Source organism: Athene noctua, chromosome 1 (genome assembly GCF_965140245.1).
Source record: "Athene noctua chromosome 1, bAthNoc1.hap1.1, whole genome shotgun sequence".
Lineage (NCBI taxonomy): Eukaryota > Metazoa > Chordata > Aves > Strigiformes > Strigidae > Athene > Athene noctua.
This window is the reverse complement of record NC_134037.1, coordinates 74,085,883-74,100,764: the sequence shown is the minus strand read 5'-3', so window position 1 is coordinate 74,100,764 and position 14,882 is coordinate 74,085,883. Positions and strand designations below refer to the sequence as shown.

The 14,882-nt window shown below is 38.2% G+C and overlaps 1 protein-coding gene across 2 annotated transcripts in view; it reads left to right on the top strand.

Annotated features, from left to right (window-relative positions):
* UST (uronyl 2-sulfotransferase) overlaps positions 1–14,882 on the top strand; it is a 175,237-nt gene that overhangs the window by 65,419 nt on the left and 94,936 nt on the right. For both annotated transcript variants that reach the window (XM_074896585.1, XM_074896586.1), the window contains exon 2: positions 1,576–1,619. In XM_074896585.1, the coding sequence (XP_074752686.1) occupies positions 1,576–1,619 (44 nt within the window). The remainder of the gene's footprint in view (positions 1–1,575; positions 1,620–14,882) is intronic.

Genomic DNA, 14,882 nt, shown 5'->3' with positions numbered 1-14,882 from the left:
GTTGAAAAGCCGTACACAGCTCTGTTACCAGTCTGTGAACTGAATTACTTCCCAGGCAATTAGAATCATATCAGAAGAATTATACGGAATATAGGGAATTAGACAAATTATGGCATCAAAATAACCAATTGGTTTATTCAAAGGATGGGTATTTGTGTCAAATGTATAGGAAGATTAAGTTTCTGGTTTGCTCCAGAAAGTGATTCAGTTGACCATAGAAAAATTATTGTTCAGGCTTTTGTAGCAGTGTGAACTCTTCCAAGATCAAGGTGAATAGAAGAACAAATTCAGGGAACAAAGTTGGAAGCCTTTTGAATCAAGTTTTCAAACTTCATAACCTATGCTAGAAAAGCATAGAAAAAACAGAAAGGAAAATACTTCTGTGAAGTAATCCTCAGCTTTTATTGTACATGGAAATTCATCACAAACTTCTCATTCCTGGTTCCTGGATAGAGAATCCAGAAATCTCATTGTTTTTCAGAGTGCCAGAAAAAAAAAAAAACGTGACACAGCGTCCTTTTGGCCAGATTAACAAGAGAAGAGCTTTTTGGTGCCAAATTGTTTTACACCCACTAGCCTATGTTGCCCCAGAGGCAGTATCTGTTGCCTGTTCAACAGTGCAAGAACAGAGATGTTCATGAGTGGGACATGCTTTTTAGAGTCCTTCTTCATGTGACATTTGGATATCTAGTAAGCATTTGTAAAGATGACTCTCAGTACTACGTACTGATGTAAGGTGAGAGCAGAGGTATTTTTGCTGTCTTTGGTAGGAGGATGACTGAGAGCACGGGCATGTGTGCCCTGACAGGAACTTCTAGACTTGCTGTAAAGTTTAATTTTCTGCTGGAACATCTTGGGAAAGCTCCTGATTAATCCTTCAGGAGAAGGGTTCAGGAAAAACAGTTGCAGGGAAGACAGCCTATGGGTGTGTGTAGGAAGGTGTATTTTATATATCAGTGGGTGTTTGTAAGTAATAGGTAAAAAGTATGAAACTGTTGACTTTTGTATTGTAGCTAATTAAGAAGGGAGCACTTAACAATTGTAGAAGCTTTTTTTTTTCCTGAAGCATTTAGTCTGAATTAAAAGAGGATCTTGAAAGGGCTGTTGTGATTACCTCAGAATACAACTCCCATTCAATTCATAGTTTTAGGGAGCAAAAAGTGAATGCTTGTCAACTCCATCAGACCAAAATCTGGAGTCCTTTAATATTTTATTATTTAAGAAATCTTTCTGAGGTTAACTGTGCTCCCTTGCTTAAAATGTACAAGGATGCAGCTGACAGTTTTTGTCATGCAAATAATTGAATGCCACGATTACTTAATTAAAGCTGCCTTGGCCCATTTAGTTTTATGCTAAAATGACAATGTGCATCTAATCTTTTATCACAAAAATAGCCCAAACAAATTAGTTTTGGTTTTTTTTTTTTTTTCTTGTCAATAAAAATCTAAAGCAGAGGGTATTTTTTTCCTTGAATTATTTGACACCATGGAACAGTTGGACAGATATACACTGGTTCCATGAATTGGAAAGTTTTGAAGTTTGTTTTGTTTATCTCCATCCTTCTTCTTCTTGTAGGAAATTCCACTTACTTGGATGACCACGGACCACCCCCTCAAAAGGTAAGCTGCTGTTATTTTGCATTTCTTTTTGCCTTTTTGGTTTTTAACTAATTGTATGTTTACTTGTGTGCAAAGCAACTCTGCTGAGTTGGTTTTTTTTTTTTTCAACAGCACTTGGCTTTTCCAACTTTTTTCCCCCTAGTATTTTCAGGCATTTGTAAGTAACTTGGGTTAAATCTCTGTGTGATTAAACTAATGGAATTTTTGTCACTGAGTCAAGGGGAGGTAGGATTTTAATGACATTTTGTCTGTGAACAGAGTCATGCAAAAATAAGACACCACAATTGGATCTAATAAGGCAAGTAAACATGGCCTGTGCTGGCAGCGGGTCCTGGAACATGGGCTCTGCTGCAGGTGCAATGCTTTGAAGCAGAGCAGTAGGATATATTTAATGAATGTGAGTAATGAGTCCTTTTATAGGGGTAGGGTACACTGTTCCCATCATGTATGACTGTGCAGCATTGACTTTTTCCTCACCATCATCATAGCAACTCTTGACATTTTAGATAAGGACCAGCATTTGATGGTTTCTTTAAGAGGAAAAAGTGAAAGCAGGCATTTAGGGCCTCTTTTTTTTTTTCTTTTTTTACCCTGTGTTGGTTTATTCTCTAAAACACAATTTTTTACTATCTTGTGTATGTCTTCTCAGACAAGAAGGCTATTGTAACTCTTTTTGTATAACAGCTATTAAAAAAAACCCCCAAACTGTTTTCTGTTCTAATTTCTCCAGACTCACTTTATTTCTGTAGGGACAGTGTAGTATCTTAGTGAGGTATTTGGGTGTTGAAGTCTTTATGCTGTGCAGTTGTAACTCTTGAAGGTGCAGCTTTTCTGAAGGCTTCCTTTTTAAATCATGCAGAATTCTCACTGTTACTTGTAAGACACCAAAGCAGAAAGGGGGTGGGAGATACTGTGATTATGTATATAATAATAATAATTAGCCACTATCTCTGATGGTAGTCCTTACCAATCTCTGTTCAAACTGACCATGAAATCACATGTACCACCACGCCCTTAGTTTAAATGCTCACCCCTGTGTGTGTGTATCTCTGTGGTGAAACAGTTGGCTTTTGGTCAGCGGAAGGAGGGTAATGTGGAAAGCAATTTGACTTGGCTTAGTTATCAGTGAAATCAAGCTACAGTAATCTGTGTTTCTCCACATTTTTGCTGCAAAGATCTGTAATTTTCAGCTGATAGGTGGAAATTTGTTACACTCTTGAAGTTCAGACAGCTGACTTGGAGGGGTGATGTAGATCTGATGTTCTTCTGCTCAACACAAATAACTCACTTTTTCTGCATGCACAGTTACAAAACCAAATAGATAGAGACAGAAGTGACAAAATCAACCTGTTAAGTTCATCATTACTAACTGAGATGGGGGGGGGGGGGGGGGGGGGGGGAGGGAATTATAAGGCCAAACAAATGTTTCACACTTAAAATTTATTTAGTACCCTTCTGTGCTATTGAAAGATTTTTTTTTTTATTTGTGTATCATCTGTTTCTCTTGCCCAGAAGTACAGCAGCTTGCATGGAGTGAAGCGTTATGTCTTTCAGGTCTGCACAACACTTAGCTCAGAAGAGTAAAGCAATGCTTATTCCAGACCTGTATTTTTCATGCTTCCGTTAGCATTCAGAAATGCCTGGCTGTGCCAGTAAAGAAAAGGCTGTAATCTAGATAAGAGTTTTTAACCTTGAAAACTTCATTCAGATTTTGGTCCTTTTACTTCAGGAATTTTGCATTACCAATTAATGGTGCCATGGATGGAAACTATACTCCAATGGCAGTAGCGGTTGGACAGATTTATCCAACTCAGACACTTTCATATTTACATTCTGAAAATTTATTTTGCCTGTCTGAAGATGTAATTTTGGACTGTGTTCACACAGCTTCATACAGCTACAGCTCAGCTGTCTGGAGAAATGCCAGCTGATTTGGTACCTACACAATTGATTGGTTGTGTAGGTATGCTTTGATTAGCTACTGACAGTCAGTAAAGTTTTGGGGCTTCCTCTGCAATCATCCTCACTCCCAAAAGCTTGGTGAATAGCTCAAGTGGAATAACCGACTATAGCTTTGTATAAGTTACAAGTATTTTCCTTTTTGAAGTACTTGCCTGTGTTTAGAAACATTGATAAAATGTGTATGCACATATTTTGACCATCCCTTGGACAACGTGGGCAAGTCTGCTTGTTCTTGGATGGGTTTATTTGTTTTAATTTTCATTCTTCTAATCAAAACAGGGGTGGGGATTGGTAAAAGGGCAGATAATTCCTGGTATTTGCTTAGGGTCATGTTTTGCATGGAGATGCTCTTGCTTTGTAAATCTCACGCACTGCATTATTGTCCAAGTGCAATTATTTAACTCATACAGCTTCAGCTCTGAGCTGTGAACTCTGCCTGAGTGAAACTAAATTCACTGTAATTGTCATCATCTTTCAGGTAGCCTCTATTCATATGACTAGGTAACTCTACACTACTCTAAACTACTAAATGGTTATGGTTAATGAATGGTTAATTTGACATATAAAAAGGTGTCAGAAGACATTAATCCTGAATCCAACATTTAAAACAGTTCATTATTAATAGTATTTTCAGTTGTGATCCTCACAAAACACAGATGACATGAGGCACCTTTCTTGAGTGGTATGTGTAATGTGCAGATGAAAAAGCCCTTGATTTGTTCCTTTCAATCCTGGCAGTCACTTACCCTGGGAAGCATGCTTTTGCTCTGCTGTATTCAACTGTGGTCAGTCCTACATGGCACTATTATGTGAAGCTCTCCAGCATTTTCCTAATGCCTGCTGTGTTCATCAGAGGGAACTGCAGCATGTACTGAATGAAACGAAAGTATGAGAGAAGGATTTGGTAGGTTTAGTAAGTAAGTTTTAGAGTCAAAAGGATTCTCATTTTATGTGTCTGCTTAAAAATGCTTAGCAGCTAGAAATTGAGACAATTAACAAAAATCTATTGCCTGGGGTTGAAATGACCAATAGCTAATATCAGTGGTATGTAGTTAGCTGTAGTGGAAGGCCACCAACAGTTGATACGCACTGAACTGTAGCTGTTTTGCAGAGTACATTCCAGTGTTTTGTTGGAAATCATATTAGTTTTGGCTTTTCATTGTGGCTAGGTGCCAAAACTTTGGGTTTTTTAAATACTATGGGTTTTTTTTTTCCAGTGGAAGAACTGAAAATAGCATTTGCTCTCTGAATAAGGAACAGCATCATCATATTTCAGGAGATCGGAGTACTGGTCTGTTTTTTCAAATAAAGGTGGCAGCAACAATTTTCTCAGTGTGAGTAAAGGAAAGCTTTGCTCACTCCTGGGCGTGAACATGGCTGGTGTAGTTCTGGCTCTCCCTTTAAGGCCCGTTGGGCCGAGTTTTAAGTCTTCCCCCAGTAAAGGTTTACTTGACTGTTAAAGATTGGCAGTGGTTACCCTTGCCAGTGGTATGAAGGTTACAATGCCACCAGTATGAAGGTAATGTGTTTGACATAAGCCACTCTTCTTTACCACTCTTCTTTGGTCTGTAGGCATGAAAGACTTGACTAGAGATTGACTAATCCTAGATTTTCATGAGTTCCAAAACAGATCTGTGTGCTGCTTCTCTGCAGGTAGATGCACCCAGCAGTAACCCTGGCACACCTCTAGTCTTGCTGGTATTAGTATGTGACAGATAAAAAGGGCCAAACATAACCTCCTACTCTGTCAGTAAGAATTAATTCTTCAAGTTAAAGCACTTGAAGTTTCCTAGTTCAGATCTCTATCTCACTACCTCCTGAGTGATTTTATACACATCTGAAAATATCAATTTTTAAGGTTTTTGCAAGGTGATCATTTGTTTATCCTTTCTCTGTAGACTGGAGCCTCAGTGAGGCCTATAGGTGATTCTAGCCTGTTTTTAAAAAACACCTGTGAAATTGGTATTCATTAGTGACTGATGGTGTTCAGTTCATATATTTTATGTCTAAACATTTCAGCAAATAGAATAGGTGAATTTTGTTCCAGTATTTAGGCTAACTATTTCCCTAGCAGAACTTCCTGAGTTTTCTTCCTCCAAGATGGTAAAGCTGACCCTTGAGGACAAATGATGCGATACTTATCAAACCTACTGTTGTTGTGGATTAAAAGCTTTTCCCCTAAAAACTTGGCAAGAGCATCAGGATATGTCCCTCTTTTGGTGCAGCTGATATATATGTGTAAAGGAGCTGTGCATGTAGATGGCAGATAAATTACATTCAAGTGGTCTATTCTCTTCTGAAAGTTTTCCCATGGGATGCCTATCATGGACCTGATGTCTTGGCAGCTGTTTAGGTGTCAGCAAAGCCCTATGCTTAGCACATGTGTGACAGTGCTTCAGAGCTCAAGTGAATAAAAAAATGGATGTGGGTCAGCATGAGATCAAATGAAAAGAAATAAAATGCATACACAAAGTAAGATTGATCTGATTTTATTCATTTGAAGCTGGGAAGTGGATAAATACCCTTTTCACTATACCTTCAGTTCTTACATAGTACTTACATGATAATTGTTCATGTTTTCCTTATGGATCAAGACTATGGGAAAAGATAGCAGAATCCTTGAGTGGCCATTGGTCTGTATGGACTGTACCCAGTCCTTGTTACCCACCATTGTCAAGTAGATTTATTTTTTTAATTGAATTTGACTTTAAATCGTACTAAAAATTGATGTCAACAATGCTTCATTACATTGAATTTTTATGTTCAAGTTTGTGTCAGCTTTATTTTTTCCAATTCTTTTGATAACAGTACTAAGATAACAGTCAAGAGCTGTGCATTTTTCTTTTGATTTTTAGTGGATACTTCCTGTTTTATTTGAACTTGTGCTTTAGTTCTAGCCATCTTTTTTTGAGAACATGGTTTTACCCCTTCAGCGCTCTACAGCCTTAAGTGATTGATTTGTAATTTAGAAACACTATAATAACTTTCTGTGTTTACCAGACTCAATACCTGGATGATAAAATCAAAATATTAAAGAGAATTCAGTAAGTGCCTTCACCACAAAGATCCCCTTTATAGTTTGAAGTACTGTTTTACTGTATAACTGAGCTTTTGAGCCTAGTACAGTCAATAAAATACAGTGATTTTAAAAAACCATAATATTTCTCCACATCTTTCAGTTTATTAAAGGTGGGATGGAATAATTGTAGAAATATTGGGAATAATTATTTTGTTTTTTTAAAATTGTGTTCTCCTTCCTTATAAATAACAGTATCTCAAGGGAAGTAAAATACTATTTTTACAGATTTTCCCCATTGTCTGTTATTTGTAATCGGTTGGAATCCTGCTGAAGCTACAGGTGGTGAATGATATAGCACAGTAGTATTAGAGAGATATTGCCAAAACCAAGAATTGAATCTGTACTATTAAGTGTGAATTGGGTCATAAAAATATTTTAATAGTACTGGAATACCAAATCCTGATTTGTTTATATCAATTTATTGATCAAGAATCTTCAGGATTCTGTTATTTACCAGAATACAGAAGATGCTTACCTAATTTTTTAATACTTCTTAAGTTTGTAGTATATCAGAAAGGTGTTGATATGGGGAGGCTAACTGATAGTAAATGGAGTACAGAGAGGCTTGGGAAATTAAAGCCAGATTGGCTGTCACAAGAAAATAAATCCGTGAGGGATACTGTGCATGCTGATATCCTGCAAAAGTTTCAACCGTAGTGAATTGTCTTTTTACTAAGCCTGACATTTTCAGCCTCTCAATTTTGAAAGACTTTGAGACAACAGGGATGCAGGTTTTGTGAATAACAGTAGTTTGTAGTTTTCATCCATCTAATTTCAAAAATGCTTGGTAATTACCTTTTGGTTTGTACTTTATTTGTCAGGCTGTGTGCATAGTTAAAGGTGAATTTTGCTTGTTTCTGGCATTAATGCAGCAGCCTGCCCACTCTTACACGAAATATAAAAATTCTGATATCAGCAATTTTGCAGCCTGTAGGTTTTGTTCTATGTCACATATAGCTAAAAAAAGTACCCAAGCATTAGGGTTCCCACTTCTGAAGCTAGTAGAGCTCTGTGTTTTCACTGAAATTTAGGCCATAATCCTTTCTGAGTTGATCTCTTTTAATCTGCAAAGCATCCATGCAGATTATTTCATATCATATTAATATCTTTTACTTATTACAGTTTTAAATTTCCAGCTGTCAATACATTCTCTTTTTCTTCCCCTTCTTTTCATGACAGAAAGGTATTCATAAACTAACATAGCATAGGAGGAGGTCATAAGCACTCAATCACATCCACTCAATCATGGCCACCTTCATTATCTGTTTATTAGGAAGTGCTGGATTATAATACTGAAGTCCAATTACAGGTGAGTCTGGATGACCTAAACCTTTGGTGGAGAAACAAAAGTCTGCTATTCTGGATAGGGAGGGGTAGCATGACAGGCTATCTTTTGAAAGTGATAAACGGGTTTGGTTGATGTTGCTAAGACTTGTGACTCACTTGAGTAGCACTCATGATTTTACCACAGTTCTTATATTAATTGATCCTGTTCTTAAATCCTGAACTATTACCATTAAACAGTTCTGAAAGAATCTCAGTTGACCTGGAAAAAAAAAAAGGGGGGGGGGGAGGGGTTTCTAGCTATAATATTTGAAGGAAAAAAAACTTGAAAACCTAGAACTTGGGATGCTGTGAAGGATTGCAAAAGTGGACAAAAAACCCTGACCCACTACCAAGCAAAAAACCCCCACCACAACAAATAAAAATTCTAGTATTATTTTGAAGATCAACTGGTATGTCCTGGCAGTCTTCTAGTCAGGCTTTACAAAACTATAAAGTGTAGTTTAGAGAACAGTAAATAGTAATGAAGTACTCTAATAAGGACCATGAGCTTTAATAAAAAATGAGGTTGTGAATTTACCCATGAGTGGTCAACAGTAGAGTAAAAACATCAGGCAAATAGGGGATAGGGTGTCTTGACTGTGTGAGAGTGGTGTTATCATGGTAACTCAGGTGAGGGAGGAGTGTGGGCAAGTAGCGTAAGGACAGAGCAGTACAGTTATAAATAGGTAATTCTCAGGACAACACCCAGGACACCCCAGTGTCCTGGAGAAGTGTGGAGCTCTTTGCTGCTGGCACCATTGGGGATTTTGAGTAGACCAGGAGAAGCTCCCTTCATCAAAATGGAAAGGGGTCCTGCCTTGGCCAGCAGGAATGAGGTTTGGTTTGCTTGAGCAAATAATTTCAGATTGCAGAGGGTGACATGGGAGCACTTGATGCTGGGTCTTGTCCGTTATTGTCTCCAACATGTGGCATCTCCGATTTCACAGGATCCAGCTGAGACTCAGATATGGACTGTGATTAGTCAGGGAAGGTATTCTGGGCCTTTGAGTAATTTTAAATGATATTGGGATTTCTGCTGTGTTCCAGAGCTGCTGGAAGAGTTGGCCAGCAGCACTTTGTCCCTCTGTAGGTGCTTCTTGGTGTTGCTTCTTCCAGGTGGCGACATGTTGTCATGAACTAGAATTTAATCTGTTCCCTGCAGAAGCTGTGATGGAAATTCAGTCCCACTGAGTTCCTCTGAGCATGTGGAGCGAGAGCACCTCAGAGCCAGATCATCAGTAACAAGCGTGTGGGTTACAGTCCAGCAGAACTGGCCTGTTCTACAAATTAAAAGTCCAGTTAAGCTATAAACAACCTTTATTTCATACTGCAATTGACTTATAAAGTGCCTGCATAAAGTGCAGTGGAAAAGACAAGCATGCTGGAGACATTAAAATAAAATGTGAAACTACTGAAGAGGGTCTAAAGTAAAGGGCAGGAGGGCAAACTGAAACACAGTATGACAGATCCTTGGCAATGGTGAAATCATAAATTGTTGCACTAGCAGCAACCTAATAGATAGTCAACCAGAATAGGTATAAAAGGGTTAAACATTAATGAAAAGAAAGACAAGTGCATACAGACGAATCAATTATTTAGCCTAGCACTTGCCACACTCAAATTCAGTGTTACTGGCTCTCTGGATGAATTTGTGAATACTGCATTGGAAGAATACACTACTGTAAGGTATTTAGGTTACTTAAGGAAACACCAGTGCTGTGATGTATTATAAAAAAGTTTTAAAGCCAGGCTTAGCTACTTAATATCTCTCATTTTGTAAGTATCCAATATAAACATGTGGGTTGGATGTGATAGGATTTACTACTTAAAACAGAGAATAACTGTGCTGGTGTGTTCTGAGCACATCACAGAGTGTACAAAACCCTGAGCTCAGAAGGAAAACCAGCAGTTCAAACTTTACAGTTCCAAAATACATATACATATAATGTGAAGCTGGCTCTGGAATTAAAATCTGGCTTGTACAAATTCTGCAGCTTAAGGGTTCTTTGATATTACATGGAAAACCTTCAAGCAGAAAACTGGGTAATTAAAGTGACACCGAAATTCTTAACCTGCCTGAATTCATGCTGGTTCCCGCAACAAGTACCAGCATCAGTGAACCATGTCCTTACATCATTTATCTCCTTTATTGTGTGTGAGATAAGTGCATACCAGTAAGACAACTTCTAAACCACGATGAACTTCAGAAATAAGAGATGAAAATACTGCTTTTCACAAAAAAACTAATAAAAGTTTTCCTATTCTTTTTCTGTTGTAATTGGCGTATGCTTATGTACGGTAAAAAAGAAAAGAAGTGATGGCTTTGTTTTGCCCCCCTCCATACCAGCGACAGTCCCATATGCTTTGATTCTTCTAAATGCCATCCTGAGATGTATTAAAAAGGGATGTCTGCAAGATATGACAGGTAACCGTTCAGTTCTCTTTGGCACTAGGGTGACAAGATTCAGCACTCTATCTAATTTTGTTCCCAGAAGAGGTGAACAAGTTGCAAACTTCAGAGGAAAGCAAGAAGAATGAAGAGGAGGTTGAAAAACATGTTAGGTTAAGAAAGGGCGAAAGGAAAAGATTTGGTTAATCTAGCAGATGTTGGTTGTACCCCCTCCCCAAGCAATTATCTGTTTGGTAGGGTGATTCCCTCTCACCTGCTTCATCCCTGAGAGGAACCAGAGCTGCCATCACTTGTGTACAGTCAGTGTTGGTGAGTGATGAGAGCCAGGAGTCCTGCTGACACCTCCAGAGGCTGCCTAACATCAGTGGCCACTTGAAACTGCTGAGATAACAGAGCATCTGTTTTTTACCGACTTGCTTGATGCTTTGTATACATGTACTGGATTTTGACATTGCTGTAACTTCATCTACCTGAAACAAACGTGGTTGTGCACTCTGGTGGGGAATCTTGTGCAGCAGACTGCAGAAGCAGAAGTTTTCCTTAGCTGTGAGCTGCTGTTGTTGGAAAGTAAATCAGGTGTAAGGAATAAAAGGAGCAAAATTAAATGTGTTGACAAGATGCAGCCAGTACTTTGAAAACTTTGACATTTCATTGTAATTTTCCTGTGTTGCTATTGATATTATCATAGTTTCAGTTTGCTGTATGTTTAGCCGTAATATCCTGTAATAGGACCTGATCTGAGACTTAATGAGGAGACTTTACTATGCTTTGGACTGAGCTCTTTTTAGATTTGTAAAGGTGCAGTACTTCTTAGCAGAAAAATTACTGGAAATTTTGATACCAGCTATACAGATCTGTTTTGTGGGAGACATCAGGAATCATTAGCTTTGGTGGGCACTTCCATGCTTTTGCATTTCTTTAGTCTTAGTAAGTTTGAGGACTGTCTACAACCAGTCTCCTTTTGCTGCTTGTGCTCTGTGCTTATGTTTTCAATTTATTTTGGTACTTAGGGAAGCTGAATCATTAGAGAACACGTTTAACTTATTCTTCCAAATATGTCAGCTGCCAAACAGATGAAATGCATCGTGTGGGGTGGGGGAGGAAGTCATCCTTTTTCAATTAAATTAGTTGATTAATGAAAATGCAACAGAAGAATTGTCTATTTCTTCTTCTGCCTTATTTTCAATGCTCCACTGCAGCTATATTCAAACTTTGAAAACAAACTTCAGCCTTACCTTTCTTGTGCTTTCTAGTGCATTTTCAGTGACCCGTAGACATCATGCTCGCTGGTCTTCTTTAGAGTCGGTTGATTCCAAAAGCTTGTCTCTGTCCAGTGTCACTGTATTCTGCAGGGGGATCTTAACATAACTGGATCTGTGTGGTTTAGCTGGGGAAGAAGGAAGCTAACTAGTGATTTTTTTTTTCTCTCTTTTTTTCATCTTTCAGCCATGTTTTCTGCTGACATATCTTTGTGTTAGTTCTTCACTGTAATTGATTTAAAAGTGAGTAAGAATGAGTTGATATTTGTTTAGAATGAGATTCTTTTGGAGAATGATATTTGTTTGGAATGAGATTCAGGAGCAACAGCTCCTGAAGTTATGTTTGGAATATATTCTTTTAGTAGCCTTAGAGTTTGTCTTTAAATAGGCCATGGCAGGCTTGTGACAAACTTCAGTTAAAAAGAGGCATCTGATGGATCTAAGAAAATCTCAAAGCTGGTGACTTAATTATCTGATCTGTCTTTGTGAAACCCACAGTGTGAGATGAGATATTCTCTGGAAATGGTAGAAGATGAGCTAAAAATGAAATGCACAGTGGGTAATAAAATTTTGGAATTTGTTGCTGTGGCAGGTGGAGTAAGAAATTCTTCAGGCAACAGGCAAGGATGTGCCTTCTGACATCCCAAATGCAATCTTTGGGGGCACTGGAGAAGGAAGAGAGATACTGGAGAGAAATGGACTGGTGACAGTTCTCAGGTTTGCAGGTGCCTAACAAGCATCTTCCAACACTCATGAGCCAAATGGGCCATTGCTTCAACCCAGTAAGCCATTTTTTTAACTCTTACAATTCTGTCTCAGTTGGACAGGAAAAAAAATTGAGAGGCTGCACTGGGAAGATGATATGCTATAGAGATGTGTGACAACAGCAGATGTTTCATTGCTTTCACGGTCTTACCAGTTTTGTCTGTGTTGGTTGGCCTTATTCACCTGATAAACATGGAGCACTATCTGCCCACAGGTTAGTGTCTGCTCAGAAAGGAGAAGCCAGTTCTGACACCCATTTCTGGCCCCTCTCATGAGTAAGGGTGGGGGTTGCTTACTTGCAGAAGTTGTGTAAATAATGGATTGTCTTCTGGGAACGTATATCTATGACATGAGTTGTTTGTCTCAGCAGATTGTACCTGGGCTGGGAAATTTTTGGCAAATGGGCAAAACTTTACCAGATTTGGCTCGATAGAAGTGGAATGATTTGGGCCTTTGGGTGGATCTCTAAATTGTTGACAATGCAAGTAATTATCAAGCCTAATTTTTTTTAAATGCTGCAAAGGTTTACCTGAAGGCGAAGTCACTACTGAGGATGGAAGCCAGAGATTTTATCAGGCTATCTGAGAAATGGCTCCCCTCCCGAGACTGGCAGCCCTACCCCACAGAGCCCCATAATACAAATTCATTTTGGGTTAAACTTGTGTTTTCTTCTGCTCAATTTCGTTTGCAGTGGTTCTTGACATCTTCTTTAACTGTGGAGCAAAAGAAAAAAACCTCAGTTTGAACTGACAAGTAAATTGTTATATAACTTTCCAATCCCTTGGAGAAAGCTGTTGTAATTATACTGTGGGTTTTACTTTTTTTATAGCTGTAAGTACTAATTCGTATAACTCCAAAGCAAATTACATATTTGAATTGTTTATATTACCTATGGGCTTTGATGCAGTGCTCAATAAAGTCAATCTGTAATTATTGTGAAGTTGGATATATTGTTACATGGATGTCATGTTGCCAGAGCATCACCTCAGCAGTTAGTCAGTCTACATGATACCTACTCTCACTGTAAAATAAAATGTAATCCAGTTGGCACTTTGTAAATCTCCAACTACTCTTTTCCATCTTGTCATGCTAATATAATAGGAGCCTTCTTTTCAAGTGCCTCCTCTGCCACTGTCTCTGATATTATCTGAGTCTCTTGTGAGTATCATGAGGGGAAAAAGAAAAAAGTTCTTCTCTGAAAAAGTTTTCAATTTCTTGAATTTTTAGATCTGCCTGATACAAACTTGGGTTGCTGGAAGAATTATTTCTTCTTCTAAGAAATTACTTAGACATGTTCTAAAATGCAGAAAGCAGATTTGCAGCCTCCTAAAGGAACTGGTCACATTAAACAAATACTTGTTTATGTACCAGAAGCCTGTGTGTGTACTGCATGGCTTTGTGTACTGGGCATGCTCTCTGGTACATTTAGGTGCGTAAGTGGAATGGTGACGAAACATGATCAAAGATTCAGTAGTGCATCCCTAAACTAGACACATTCAGCAGTGCTGCAAATGAAGATTTGATTACTGTTAATGACTCTGTTCTTCTGAAGTGAGCTTTGAGCCGTAGCGTTCATCTTGAATCTTGTCCGATTTTACTTAAGTGCATTCAGATGTTTACTGAATCAAGGCATTGATATATTGGCTTCCTTTAAGCTAAACGGTTGTCTGAAAATAATAGCCCTTTATTTCCGTTTTCTCTATCTGCAATGAATATTTGCTTATGATTTTTTGGGGGGGGGAGGTTGCCATGGTTTTCATCTGTGTCCAGATCAGAATTGTGTTATGTAGGAAGGTGAGTTTCAACAAAAGTGAAGACTGGCCAAACCTGGTAGCAACAGTTGTCTTTTTTTTTTTTTTTTTTTTTAAGCTGGTAGAATTGTTTGCACTTAGCAGTCCTTTGAAAAGTCTCTATTCTGTAATTTTATTTCCTTTTTTTATTTCCTTTTAAATAATTCACCCAATAATAAGATTCACCCAAAGTTACTGACTAACCAAGTCAGGGATTTAATTAGAACTTGCATGTAATCTGGGTGCAGCAAAATTCCACTTGAAATGAGTGAAGTATCAATGAAGAAAAAACTTTGCTTGTTGTATTGTAAAGTGCAAATCAAAGCAGTTAATAATTATGAAGCATTTTTCAACATTTCCATAGCCCTACAAACTCTTGTCATTTATGACATTTCCAGGGTGCTGGGCAAACATGTGCTGTAGGTGGCACTTGTATCTACTTAGCATTTCTCTTGAAGACTTTCACATACTTGCACAGCAAAGCATGTGAAAAGTGTATGTCTGAGCAGAGGAGAAACTCCCATTCCACAAGTTACAGTGTTGTGAGGATAGTGCTGCAGGGTGATGGTAAATACTGATGGGTTTTGTTATAAAAAGAAAATAATCAGAAAGGGGACAATCCCGAATATGGCTGTGTGTGTTCTTGCATAAGAAAAACTTTAATGATGGTGT